The sequence below is a fragment of the Telmatherina bonti genome (assembly GCF_933228915.1).
Source record: "Telmatherina bonti genome assembly, chromosome: 19".
In the NCBI taxonomy this organism is placed as follows: domain Eukaryota; kingdom Metazoa; phylum Chordata; class Actinopteri; order Atheriniformes; family Telmatherinidae; genus Telmatherina; species Telmatherina bonti.
The window spans coordinates 18,496,688-18,511,874 of NC_136617.1; the positions used below are offsets into that span (position 1 = coordinate 18,496,688).

At 35.7% G+C, this 15,187-nt stretch overlaps 1 protein-coding gene across 1 annotated transcript in view; it reads left to right on the top strand.

Moving 5' to 3' along the window:
* The window catches only part of csmd3b (CUB and Sushi multiple domains 3b), a gene marked incomplete at both ends in the record, with an annotated part of 385,522 nt that overhangs the window by 236,268 nt on the left and 134,067 nt on the right, over window positions 1-15,187 (top strand). The window contains one exon of the mRNA XM_079258329.1: window positions 1,167-1,279. Within this exon, the coding sequence (XP_079114455.1) occupies window positions 1,167-1,279 (113 nt within the window). The remainder of the gene's footprint in view (window positions 1-1,166; window positions 1,280-15,187) is intronic.

The following is a 15,187-nucleotide window of genomic DNA, read 5'->3' on the forward strand; positions in this document are numbered from 1 at the left end:
TTTTTTACTGGTAGGCAAACATTTAAGAAGGGTCTTTGTAATTAATTAAACTTGTAATTTAATAACACATCAAATACGGAAAGACTAGAACCTACATGTTTAAAAAAAAGAATCTAATTATGATTGTAGTTTTTTTTTTTTTGTTTTGTTTTTTTTTTTTTTTATATTGAAAATCTTACATACTCCACCTTTAAAGTTACATGCTAAAAGAACCCTGCATCAAACAGCTGATGTGTAGAGGAAGGTTACTGCCAACAAAGACTGTTTTTGAGTCATACACTGTATATTTGTTGTCACAAGGTGACAAACGTTTTTTATTCTCTAACTATTAACCAAAAAGCAGTCGATGCTGCCAACAGTGGCATGCTATCATTTCCTTCTGATGAAAGTGCTGCAAATTGGGACTTTTCTGTGAGCTTTGGTACAACTTCCTTGGCTACTAACTGCAAACTCAGAAACTTACTTTGAGATCAAACTTTCTGAGTTATCCCAACACCATTTGTGGAAAATCCAGCATGGATCAAATAATTGAAAGAAAATGGCATTTCCTACTTTGTTAAGAGCAAACCTGATTCCCTTGAAGAGGCAGCATAATTCCAAATAACTCCAGCGAAGCCGCTCAAACAGACTGATTGATTTGGCTTGTGAAGAACTGACAGGACACCTAATTCAGTCTGTACTATTACAGGTACAATAGACTTTGTGCTCAATTCTTTCAAGACTCCTGCTGCACAAACAAAGACTCCCTCACAGATCTTTAAAGATATTCTTCATGCTGTTATTTACGTAACTGAGATATAAAGGTAACAATGGGGGGAAAGAAAACACCGGAATTAAGCCGTCCTTTTTAGTACCGTTGCAACAAAGGAAAGTAACTACATGATGATTTGTTTGACAAGCTTTTAGTTTGTTCTTTAACAGAACAATTGCATTTATGTTTCTTTTTCTATGTAAATATTGTTGCAGGTGCTGCAATGCATGTGTGTCTGGAATGGTGCACGTTTTAATTTAAGACAGAAGTGAGGCAATACTTGCTCATTCTTCTTAGTTTAGGTTGGTTCGAGTATTTGGTGCACAAAGATTTTTATCTGGGTACAAGGTAGTATTTGTCTTTGCTCTGTTTCAAAAACACATCTTTTTTTTTTCTTTCTTTCCTTTTCTCTCAGGTTGTCAGGCAGTAATGTCCCTTCTCCTATCGTTAGCAACAAGAACTGGCTCCGACTGCATTTTGTGACTGATAACAACCATCGCTACCGCGGCTTCAGTGCACATTATCAAGGTAAGATGAGAGTGCCAATGCGGAGATGATTGTTTAAATGTAGACACTTAAACACCCAAAACAGGGTGAACATGTATGATGAATAACATTCTATATGCACTGCATATAAATGTTTTCTGCAATGATATAGTTAGTGCTTTTTTTTTTTTTTTTGCCTTGTTTCACCTTTTCCTCTTTTCCTTTTTCAGCGGTTTTGCAGCGTTTTTCTTTCTTTCTCACAGTCAGCCCTCCTTCTAACTCTCTTTAATTACGCCTGTTGACCCCAATCGTCTTGTGTCTTCACTATTAAGCGTTCCCCCACCGTCTCCATCTTTCTGGCTTTCTTTCTCTCTCTCTGCTGTCTATGTGGTTAGGCTTTCTTTTTCCCCTGGGTAACTGCTCATAAGCACACAGTTATTTTTCTTTGATACAAACCATAACTGGTGGAAAACAGTTGGAAATTCATTTGGCAGCATCCATGGCTCCTAACAGCGATAATGAGAGCTGAATTTGTACTGCTCAGACAGGCGGGAACAGACAGTGTTTTTATTTACACTTGACTTGTTTTTCTAACTCTCAAGCCTTCATTTTTAGTCTCATACGGCCGCATAAGTCCATTCAGCCTCACAGACACTTGGATATTTGGTGTTGTTTTGGTTCGAAGCCTCTGGCTTGCAGTCAACAAAAATGCAATAAAAATGTTCAATCAGTGAGTTTTTTATGGCACACTAACAGAGGGGCGGTTTGAGAAGGTGGAAGGTAGGCTCATAATCATCGCCTTACTGATTGTACTCAAGATTTGTGGGAGCTATTTATATTTTAGCTGTAATATTTTCTGTTGAACTTACTGAGCATGTCTTTTCTCGCGGTCAAAGGTTATGAGCTGGCCTGGACCTGAATTATATTTTGTTCAGCACTTGAAAGTTTGTTAGAGTTCAAATTTAAGAAAGATGTAAATAACATATAAATCACAACTTACATGAGCAACACAAAACAAACTGGTAATGTAAAAAAATATACACAAATGATCCATGCATTCTTACTTCTCCTTATTATATCATAAACACTATATCTTAATGTAACACAGGATATTTTAGACACACTGAAAAACACTAATTGAGGTTCTTTCAAACAGCAAACATATTTGTAATTTTTTTTTGGCAGCTTATGACAGATTCAGAATGTCTTTGGGCTGATGTTAGTTTCCTCAGATAAAAAAGTCATATTCTCCCTGCATAATGTTCACTGACATTAGCATTTAGTAGCTCAGAAATTATCTTTTGAAGTAGAAGTGAGCAAGTGTTAAGACTTACATGAGTCAGTGCAACCCTAAAATGCTGTTCAAGAGCTGCTATCTAAAAGTTTTGTTCACGCTGACTAAGGTTATACCTACTGCAGACAGAAGTGGCTCAAATCAGACGTTTTTACCCACATATGACCCAAATTGAATTTTGATTGACTATTTAAATAGCACAAATTCATTTTTCATTTCACATCTGACTCAGACCATATATGGCACTAAATTCTTCCTTTTTTAAAGTGATCTAAAGTAAAGAATGGATGGAAAACCATTTTATAAAAATTAGTCGAAGAACTTTTAAAATTAACCACACATGCTATCATGTGTAGCATCCATGATTACCTCTCAAAAGCATGCTGCACATGAAGTCATATCTTCTTCTGCACATGATGTTTCCAGTCATGGGAAAAACATCGACAAAATGGGAATCGAGCTTTAAATGCTGCAGCACAAGCATTAGTTCCTACAGTGGGAAATAATTACATTGACTTCTATAAAGCAGTACATTAGACTCTTAAAAACATTTAGAATGAGTTGCAATAGAACTGATTATATTCTCCAGGTACTAGCTTTAACCTACATTGCAAGTTATAAAGTTTAAAGTACTCAATCAGGATATTGACAGATACTATGTAGGGGGAAAGTACTTTTTTCCGTTCTTATGTGCTCTAGTCAAATGTGACACTTGCAGGACTGTTCAATTAAAACAATTAAAATAACTGAAAATGTAATTACTTTATTGGTAATTTAAAATTAACTGTGTGATTTTCCAGTCTATTGGTATGACTGGCTTATTAAGTTGCAAATGAGACCAGATGATACCTCACTGCCTCTTGACCGAGTTTCAAATAAGCCGTTGGGAGGACATCTGTGTGACTGTGTAGAATCAGTGTGACATAATGAAATTTGAATTTCGGGATTCAGATGTTAAATACAGGTGACAGCGCATAACGAAAACAAAAGGAGTGATAATAAATTTAGTGATTAAACCAAACAAGCTTAACAGGGAATATTTCTTTCTATATGTGTAAATTGTATAAACAGACTTTTAGAATACTTTGTTTTATCCCATATCTGCAATTTTATGTAAGAGATTTTAAATGGCAATATCACCATGAATATAGTTCCACAACAAGCCAAAAGCTAAAGCTTTTGACTAAGTGTCTTTAATTACACAGTTTTCATGGTTTTCATTCCATTTCTATATGATTGTAACACAAACGCAGCGTGACCTCAAACTTCAGCCTGTGCTCTGCTTTCTCTCAATAAACATCCAAAAGGAATGAGTTAAAAAAAAAAAAAAAAAAATCTGCAGGAGATCCGCCTTGGGTCTGAATTTTGTTTCACTGCCATTAAATTTTAGAGTTGGAAAGAACATAATTTTAAATATGTAAAGTTATTGTGAATAATGTTGGTGGCAGATATAAAATGCATAAGAGACAGTGGAAACTTCAGAAGCTAAACTGGATTGGTTTAATATATATGACGACTTTCTCAACATTAATTTAGTAATTTTGGGGGAAACTCGGTTTATATACATAAATATGTATAATACAAAAAAGAAAAATAGTTATTTTCCTCTTTGGAAAAACACCCCACTTTTTTCTAACTCCTCTTTTTTTCCTCTCTTCTGCCACTCTTCTTCTCCTCACTTTTTTCATACACTTCCTCAGACATGCTTGATTGATTAACTGTCAACCTGACTCCCTCCACTTGAGATTTGATCTTAATTGGTTTAATTGATCTTAATTAGTTTAAAAGGTTAATCAACATGTTAATTATGGGTGTCACTTGATAAGTTAGTTGATCAATTAGAGGAGCTTTTAACTGGCCCATGATTTATTATCTAGTTCCTGTCAGCTGTCAGTCATCTCGACTGCTCAGTTGGCACTAACATATTAGCAAAGGGGCAGGATGGGTTTAAAAGGTTTTTCGGTTCAAAAATTATAGTATATTTAGGTAATAGGAAAATTTAATAAATGTGCACAAAATATTGCATATTTTTAGAACCATAAATCCTATGTGAGGATAAACTGGTATAGGCTACTTACTTGTATCATCAGGTATTTAATGCCTTTCAATATCATTTACTCTGCTTTTTAGATTATATAAGTGATAATCATATGTTCTTCTGGTCACTCCATGAGAATAAGTGGTGATTTCAGAGCCGCTGTGCAGGGTTAGTAAAATTTCATGGCAAGTACCAGATAAAAAAAACTGTTCCAAATTTGTCTCTAAATGAACAAATCTGCTTTGGCAGGGTTAGTTGAGTTTATAAGACACTGCTATGAGACCACAGAGGGACACATTTGGATTAAGGTGCTGCCAGACTGTTTTCCTTCTGTGTGTTTGTGTGTGCATGCATGCCGCACAAAATGCTCACAGTTCGGTCTTTCTGCTCATAAAATTCTCCTCCTGCTGCCACTGCCCAAATTATGAGGTTTTGAATTAATAATAATAATCTCATAATAATCCACATAAATTTGGGGAGATGGGTGTGATGGGGTTAGCAAGACAGCGACAAAAAAAAAAGAGCTATTACAAAGAAGCGTCAGAAAAAAGGGGCGACGGGAGGAAGTAAAACAGCGGGGAGGTTCAGAGAAATGATTAATGGAGCCAGAGAAGCAGAAAAAAGAGACAGATAGCCAGAAAGCGCTGGGGGGTTGAAAGGACAAAGCATTTGGCAACATGGTATGGCTAAATATCAGCAATAAAAAAAAAAATGGTGGAGTGGAGGATTATATCCCGCTGTCAAATATGGCTGCTGTTGTCCATTTTAAGTGGAAAAAGTTGAAGGTCCTGTATGTGCAGACACGTGTGTGCCCATGTGTGTGGATTTTTTTCTTGGTTCTTGGAGTGCAGACAAGAGTCTGTTCATGAATGAATCTGTTTTGTAAATAAAAGCCAGCAGCTTTTCTACACTGCTAACCCAAATCTAACAAATTAATTGTCCATTTAAATGCCTAATTGATGCTTCAAAATAATTCCCGCTGGCAGGGTTTTAAAAAAATGTCACAGTCTTTATGTTGATAGACCTAAATTAGAGGAATTAAGCATTTTAATTCAAATATCTCCCCCTAAGGATGGCATGTTCTTGTGGAGGGGTGATATCCCTCCGATTTGATTCACATATTTATTCACATTATTTCTGGCAGCCCCTTTAAATATTAAAAATGAAGGCAGTATGGCTGTAAATGCTGACATGTAATGTCTGTATACTATTAATAGTTAAAAAGAAAACTTTATTTTTAATCAGTAAATGTGTCAACATTACATACTATATGTTGTTGCAGCTAACTGTCTCCCTCACAGAACTATACATAGTTCAGACAGTAAGTGTCCATTAGCATATTTAATTAAAACAGTATTTATGTAGCTATGTCAACATCGCTGAGTGGGAGTTAATGCTTTTTACCTCAGGACAGAAATGAAAAGAAAAAGCTTTTAAAGATTAATTTTATCTTAATATAAAAGCCCAATACATGGTTTCTGAGTGTGTTTAAAGACACTATGGGATGTTACTACTGCTTTTCTAGGCTGAAATAAAATTAGAGTTGAAGTAGTTTCCTATTAAAGGAGCTGCTGGAAGTGCATTTTCACATCTTTTTACCCAGAATGTGTCGTTAAGAGAAGAAAATCTCCAACATTAGTCCGATTGCTTACTAAAATGTTTACTGCTATACTTTTGGCCCGTCAAGTGAACTCTTGCATAAAATGTCATTCCATGTTTCAGAAACATCATCATTGTTGTCTCAAAATATTTTAGGAGCCTTTTTGACATATACCTTAATAGACTGGCCTTGAAAATCCTACACAGCCAAACTTGATCACTAACATCAATAAAAATCTAAAGATATTCACCCAGATATTAAATTTAGCAATCAAAGGTTTAAAACAATTTTATGTAAGAAAATTAAAACAGCATATTAACTTTTATGTTCCGCATGAAGCCTGTGGATACTAAAGGAGCCAGGAATCACTCTGTATGGATAATTGTTTTCCTATACACTATATAGTGTATTATGTCTGTAGTTAAGCAAGCCAGCTTTCAGACTGAACATTGTACATTACAATCTACTTTTTTTGTCTAAAAGACTAAAGCTTTAAAAAAATTAATGTTGGCTTTTAAATAAAATGAGTGTGACCATTTTAAGCTTGTAACTAATGAATCATGTTGCTGTATCCAGCTGAAGGTGTATTGCTCACAATAAATAAATAATAGTTCATCTAAATGAGTAATTATGTTTGAAGAAAAAGCCCATACACACACACACACACACACACACACACACACACATATATATATATATAGATATATCTATATCTATATATATCTATATATATATATACATATATATATATATATATATATATATATATATATATATATATATATATATAGATATATATATATATATATATATTCTTTCATTCATTCATTTTCCGAACCGCTTATTCCAATTCAGGGTCGCGGGAAAGCTGGAGCCTATCCCAGCTGGCTTTTGGGCGACAGGCAGGGTACACCCTGGACACCTGGACACAAAAATCTTTTTTTCTGAGTACAATCACTGAAAAAGTGGTGGTTGTAGAACTTTAAAACCTTAGGTTTTCACAACCGCCGGCATAATGTTGTCAGGATAATCATCGTGCACATGCGGAGAATCATGATCATTTTATGCTGTGCATGATTGCAGGGAAGTGAGAGGAAGCCTGAAGTCAGTATTCAGTCCTTCATAAAGCAATGGTACATGCAGAATCAAGTTGTGCTTTTATTGTCACAATCTGTTGTGATATTAGCAATTTTATGTCAAAAGACACAAACATGTGAAAGTTGCACATCAGAAGTGGTAAAAGGCAAATACACCAAAATATATCCAGACATGTTTTTTTCTTTCTATATATTCAGTTAATCACATCTGATCTGTTTTTCCTTTAGAGATATAAAAGTAGCCCATACTCACAGATAACCGTGTGTATAACAATCAATAATTAAATAAATAAAAGAATTCTTCTGTCCTATATGTTTGCAATAAAAATCAGTGTATTTCTGATCTTCCTGTCATGCTTTCAAGTATGTTTTCACTAACCATCTACATTCTTACTGTTGTTTTGGCTGCATTCACACTGCAGATGTTGATGCTCAAATTCTACTCTTACTGAATTACTTTTTTTATGTTTCATCTATCACATAATCATTCAATGTGACCTTCACTATGCTGAATATGAATGGTACGTGTCCCTGAAGTGACATGCATGCACCCAGAATAACATGTAAATATGGATGCTTCACATGTGCGTTAATTAATTTTCAAGTATTAGCACACTCTGAACTGACAGAATAATGGCTGATGATGAATGGAATAAGGAGAGCACAAATGGTTATAGTGGTTATTTGTGCAGAAGTAATTGCTTACTGTACAGAGACATGTGTACAAACACTTCAGCCAGGTTTGTCTGTGCAGAGTGTTGCATAGGTCCAATTTAACCCGAGTTCACCTGACTCGACCCGTTGACGTATAACCCGTGACCTGACCCACATGATAACAGCTTAAGTAAATGAAATGCAGTAATTAATAAATGCAGCATGACCCTTCAGACTGAGGTCACTTTAAAATGGATTGGAGATGTCTGGGTAATCAATCTGCTGGATAAAAAAACTGAAATTTAGCTGCAGTGTGGACAGCCTATGTCACTAACTGCTCAGTTTTGTTAATCATTGCTAACCAGCCACATCAACCAGTTAGCAACTTTGTCAGCAAGCTATTTAGTGAATGCATGCCAGATGTGACATTAACCACACAAGTTTTAGTCCTAACACTGAACATGGTCTGATGATGAGCCAAAATGAGGACTAACGGACTATACGATACTATACAATACTATACTACATAATACGATACTCTACTATAATATAATTTTCTTTTCTATACTACTATACATACTAACAGTCTATCTAATAACACTGATAAAAAGCACAATATAGATTGTAAACTCATTATCATTCTGCTTTCTAAATCTTTTATATAAATTTAAAAGATTTAAAATGTGATAATCAGACAGAAATAGAAAAGGCGCTCAGAATTACATGATTATTTGAAGTGTTGTCTGAGTATTCATATTACCCCATCATTATTTCTCTTAATACTTCATGTTAATGCTTAAAAATAAAAAGATTCCAAACTGGGAAGTACAACAAACTTGTAATGGCAAGGATTTTCCAGGCTACCTCCATCCTAGTTAATGACTTTCCCAGATGTGATAATATTTCCCCAGATAAAATCTGGTGAAATACTAGTTTGCAGATGTATAGAAATGACCTTAAAGGTCTCAAATCTCCTTACAAGTAGTTTCCACTACAGTAGGTGTCTCACTGATGGCATTTTTCCATGATGACACACGTGCTGTTTCACACTACAATTAACCTCATTTGATACCTTACTCTCAACTCTGACCAGGGCTCCTGAAAGTTTTGCCTCAAACTGACCAAGATTTGGTGTCAAGAAGGTCAAAATCTCGGTGATGAAATTAATATTTAAGTAGCAAAAGCCAGAATCCACATGTGCCTACATACATAAATAGACTTAGGTCTTAAGATGAAAACAAGCACCAACCAGTCTCTACAATAAAAGAGTACTTCACGAGGAGTCAGAATATTCTAAATAAGAAAATAAGGCAAAATGGATTAAGGGGAAGAAGTAAGTAGGGCTTATACTTGTGACAAAATAACATAATTTTGTTCTCATAGCCTTGAGAACAAGAATAAAGTACCCCCTTCTCGTGGAGTATGTAACACCCTTTAAAACTCCTCATTCTGATCGCCAGCTTGATTACACACAGCTGTTCGATGACATCCCATGCTTCATCCAACATTAACAGCAAGTCAGCCAGTGGGGTTTGTGTTGGTCACTCTGGCATAAACAGCACACCCAAGCTGGTCCCATAAGTGTTTCATGGGGTAGAGATCAGGTCAGAGATATGCAATAGGTATTCCATTCTCTCCACCCCAAACCATCACACTCCCTCCTCCGAACTCACCTCTTCACCTCTTCGGTTCAGCAATTAGAAAAGCTTTCTCTGTTTCTTATCCCATCTTTGACCCAACCACTATTGGCAGAATCTGATCATAGAACATAATATTCCTACTATGTTGCCTGCCAAACATCTGATAATCAGCACCTGGAGAATGAATTAGTCAACGCAGAATACACGTTGGTATGGATTGAGAAGATTTTGTACGTTTTCTACAGATGCAACCAACGTATTTAACTCCCTTGCTCATTGCAGGGATGTATTTTTCAAGTGTGGCAGCATTTCAAAGTACTAGTCGTATAAAATGTGTTGTCAAGACATATGCTGTTCATTAAAAAATAATAGACAAAACAAGCACAAATTATCTTTTATCATGTATTTTGTTGATAGAAATAAATATGTTGATTTACAATTTCAGCCTTTGCATAATTTTAGCCTTTTCAAGTAATTTACCTACTGAGCTTTGCAGATATGAACTAATTAATAAAGGATATAATAATTCTAAAGAAATAAATAAATTTAAAAAAATGCTGCATTCTTTTATCAATTCAAATATTGATCAAACTGACCTTTCTGTAGATCTTCTGTAGAACTGTCTGGAAGTAAAGGAAAAGTTTCCAGTGTTTTTACTGCCATTACAGGTTTTTTTTTTTTTTTTTGGTTTTTTTTTTGTTCTTTGTGTTTTTGTGTGTGTGTGTGTGTGTGTGTGTGTTTTCAAAAATCAGCTAGGAGTAGCAGTCCAAGAGTGGCACACTGGAGTGGCATGTCAAGTTTGTGAGTGGCACATTTCAACTACCCAAAGACAAAGCAGGCCACAAGACTTCCTCCTTTAACATGCTCTGTCCTCCTATCAGTTCCAGCAACTATTTCATCTAGTTTTGGTACCACATCATAGATTAATTAAGTTTGTTGTATGTAGGAAACTTCTAGGTGGAGTTTTGGAAAAAAAAAAAAAAACAGGGTTCATGTGTATCAGCTATAAAATCCCTAAGGATTAAACAAGATGGAAACATGTTTAAGACAACAGAGGGAGCAGCTGAATTCACTTCCTTCTTTGACTTGACCTTCTGTGAGTTTGAATTCTTGATGGCACCTCTAAATCAATAGTGTTTCTGCATTTAAAAATTTCAGTGTTTAGAGAGCATCTTTCCTCCTACATCAGCATATTGAAAATGTCACAACACTCCCTTGTTCAGTAGCATCTTGACTCTGACCTCAACTTGTGACACTTAAAATGAGCCAAACATGAAATAAGAAAAGTGCAATGACTTTTTTAAAAAACGGTTTTCTCTAAAAATGTGAATGTAGGGAGGGGAATGGATCAATTCGGTATGAATTATGCATGAAGAATATGTGCAAGCGCTAACCCATTGTTTGCATTTGTTCTTTCCCAACAGTCCAGCTGTATACAGTCAGATATCTGCCCCCTTGTGGCCGTGAAAGGAACACGCTGCAAATATACACTTTTAATCACCATTCCTTACTGATTGTTTGTGTCTTTATACTTAATTCTTTTTATGCTAATTTACCCCTAAAAACCCCCCCCCCCCAAAAAAAAACCCATGAAACCAGAACCGTAGATTCATTTTTATATATGCTAAAAGTGCCACAGATTACATACATGTTCACAATGCTCCCTCTGTTGCACTGTTTTAGTGTCCAACCCCTGAGTCTTTGATTTATTTATTTTTTTTTTTTTTTACTTATCTGTGACCATGATCTGTGTTCTTGTTTTGTAAATAGGGATTTTCACCCATGAGCTTACTATTGCTCAGCTTTGGTCTGAATGCATCTTTTTGCATTTTCAGCTTAAGGCTTTTATGTACGTGCATGTCCATTTTGAGTTGATAAATATATCAGTTGGTTGTTGATGTGCTGTGACACTCGGTATGTATAGTTTTGTTTCTGTCCTCTTGATTTTGCTGTGTTTTTATTTGTCCATGTCTGTGTCAGGTATGAGCAATCTGTTTCCTTCCCTGTGGCAGAACCTACCAATCATATTCTTCCATCATCTCTCTTCATTACATATTCATGAATTTCTGTGTCTGCAGGGTTGTGATTGGCCCTTAATGAACAACTGACGGCATTATCAGTCACCCAGTGCTGTGGCAACACATAAGTCAGTCAGTGCAAAGAAACACTAGTCAGCCACGGATAGGGGAACATGATTTAACTCAAGCAGTGAGACAATACAACCCTCAGGAAAGTTAATATATTGAATATTGTCAACTACATGGTGCTTCACTATATGACCCTCATAATGTCTGAAACCCATCCATGATCAAGTGTACACATCTTGAAATGCTAAGTGCTGGATAATTACCACCAGAGAAAAAAAGAGCATTTAGCTCATGTGGAATATACAATTTAGTTTTTGTGTAAATAAATCCCCAAGCCCTTTTCCTTGTCAGCCTTAGCTTAAGAATCATTAGTCAAACTGAGTACAGAGATACTGCAGTCTTCAGTGGGGATCATAGGAGCTCATAAATCTATGAACTGCCCCTTTTCATCTTCAATAATTGTGGGAGCTTGCATTTTACCAGTACCAGCTTTCATTATTTACTTGGTATTCTGCTTTTGCTTTATAGAAAGCCCCGTTAGCACGGAAATTATTACCATAAATGTATTTGAGGATGAACAGAGTTGAATTAATTCAGGTCTTTTTTGCATATTTCCATTATGGTGAGGCTGAATGATTGCTGCATTTCAACCTATTTTGCAGACTTAACCGTTTTATATTCATGTTGTGACTATGTAATATATATATATATATATATATATATATATATATATATATATATATATATATATTTACAGCTAAATTTCCCCGTAATCTCTCTACCCTCATTCAAGATTATTTTTTAGCTTCTTGAAAACCAATATTTTACAAAAATTTCAGATTAATATGATCAGAATATTGTGTGAAGGTTACATTGTTTTATCAAGTGTTTGATTCACCTCTTTAGAGAATGTCTCTCTGCTCCACTACCTTTCTGTACAAAAATTACATCCAGATGGTATCATTTATAAAAATGCAGTTTCAGTCACTAATTAGTCACTAAGGTCATGCCTTTGGTGGAAGGTTAGCTTTAAATTTTAAGTATTAATTCTGGTGTGCACTAATATTAAGAACATATATGTTATTTAAGATTTTATAAGTTGTCATCAGACGCCAGGGTCCTGGGTTAAGGTACAGTTAGTTTTAGATTATTTTTAGCAATTTTGCACTTGAGTGTAGATTTTCTTCCTCTGTATGACATTATCCTAGACCATTGTTATCCTCTTATTATTTTTCAAATATTCATATTTTTTACTGCATAAATATGTTTTACTTACATGCATCTGTCCCTCCATCTGCTGTTTACAGTGGAGCTGCAGCATGCAGAATATTAACAAGGTCTCATTTAACTTTGATGCATATTCACATAGGGCAGGTTTTATGATGCATATTAACAAGGCTTGATGCAACAAATAAAAATAAAAAGATTAAACTTTTCTTGGCTCATCTTAGTAATGTGACATCTTAAGATAAAGCTTTGCACAGATTTGGCAGTAGTTTCACATATATCTATTTTTCCAGTATTTAAACCAACCTGAAAATATTTAAATTTGTGACTGTAAAAGCCATTAACTTTTAAATATGAATAAAATAGTCTGTCCAAGAGGCAGCAGTTACTTCATCACTTATCAAACCCATTTTCCCATTAATAGTTATGACACTTCAGTTAGAAGTGATGGATTTCCTTCTTTGTTCAGGTGGATTGCTGTGATGACTGCGTCCTCACTTTCTGTTTTGCCTTCAGCAATTGTGTTATGAAAGGTCTGGAGCCAAATTACATTTTATTTTGAGAGTTTATGAGTTATTTTAAAATGTGAGGTAAACCGCTATTCTCGTTCATTAGTTCATTAGTTCTTTCCTAGAATAAAAATATGTGCATTGACAGCAGATACTTACACACTCACAACATTAAACGGAGCTTTTGAATTTATATGAAAAGTGTTTTTTAACATACGATTGCAATGGCCGAAATTTATCCCCACCCAATCTTGCTGTTAACTGGACTCCACAAAAAAGTAAAAGATGACCCTGGGTTTATCCTATTTTACAAACAAGGAAACACCGTGGTGAATATCAGTTGATGGTGGGCCTCAACGCTGATCCAGAAAGATTCACCTTCTCCTTGATCAGTCAATGAAACCCACACTGATTGGTTGCAGTGCCATGCGACAGATAGAAAAGTTAAATATTTTTCAACTTTCTTGTGTCATGTGCATGTTCGTGTGAACAAGGGTGAGATTTCACATGCATGAATGTCGCCTGTCGCTTGACTGGAGGAGGGCAGCTATTTCGGTGTCATTGTGCACCCCCCCCCCCCCCCCCCCCCCCCCCCCCCACACACACACACACACACACACACACACACACCCGTGTGCTGAGACCTTTAAATCACACAAATAAATCATTCAGTTTTCAGAAGCATAGAGCACATATAGGAAAAAATACAGCACACAATAAGCTCGATCCATGCAGATGATTAGGACATTATCCAATTTAGCATTCTTAGCTCGAAAGTTTCGCTTGGCTGGAGGAAGAAGGCTTCGTCATTCCATCATTGTTAAATAAAGACCTGTAAGTCGTCCCTTCTACTTTCACACACTCACTGATGAACCTTGTTTAATGTCCATGCTGCAAGTTCACACAATAAATGTACAAAAGAAGGACATGTTGACTTGGCCACTTGGCCACTTTCGATTAAATTAATTGTTCGTGCATTAATTGACATGCTAATTTGTCAACATGGAAAGCACCAGTAGCATATGTGCTTTTATGTAAGCGCAGCACAACATTAGGATAATTGTTTGCATAAAATACACATGATGTAATTCAACCGTGTCAAGCAGAATAGCATTGATGTATGTGCAAATATGTGGCCACTGTATAACATTAGGATAATTGAAGCACATTAACTCTTCTGCCATTTGTCACCATTCAGCGGAATAGTCAGGTCATTTTGAAAGCGACATCTGTCAGACATTCATTAAATTGATTTGTCACCGTAATTTGTCATTGAGGATATGATTTGTTTGTCTTTTCGTTACTCATGTTGGTGATGGATTCTTTTTTTTTTTAAGTAAAGCAGATAAAAAGACAGTCTTGAAGAAGTGAAGCCGAGCCTGCGACAGGTGTTTTGACTTTATATGTGCATTAGTGCAGCTTTTGACCACTTACTTACTTGGTCTGTATTTAGAACCAGTCCTGCTGAGCCGGGCTCAGCATTGTGTGCTAACATAGCCCAGCCGCCCTCGCGATGAAATGATGTCACTGGTGTCAGAAAGCAGAGCTCACGCTGTCATGGATTACTCCTCATCAGTTTGCCTCCTCTTGTCTTTGGTTTATTCCGTCCAACCAGTTATTTCCTAACGTTTCATTATCCGAATGCTTTGATTACAGTGCTGCATCACAGTAATTTTGATTAAGGTTGCAATTTTCTCGATCCGCTTTTGTTAAGAATATGATGGGGCTTCCAGCAAAACAGCCCAGTATTTTACATAAGTGTGATAAAAGTGACGGAAAGAGAAAGATTGTCACAATCTAAAAT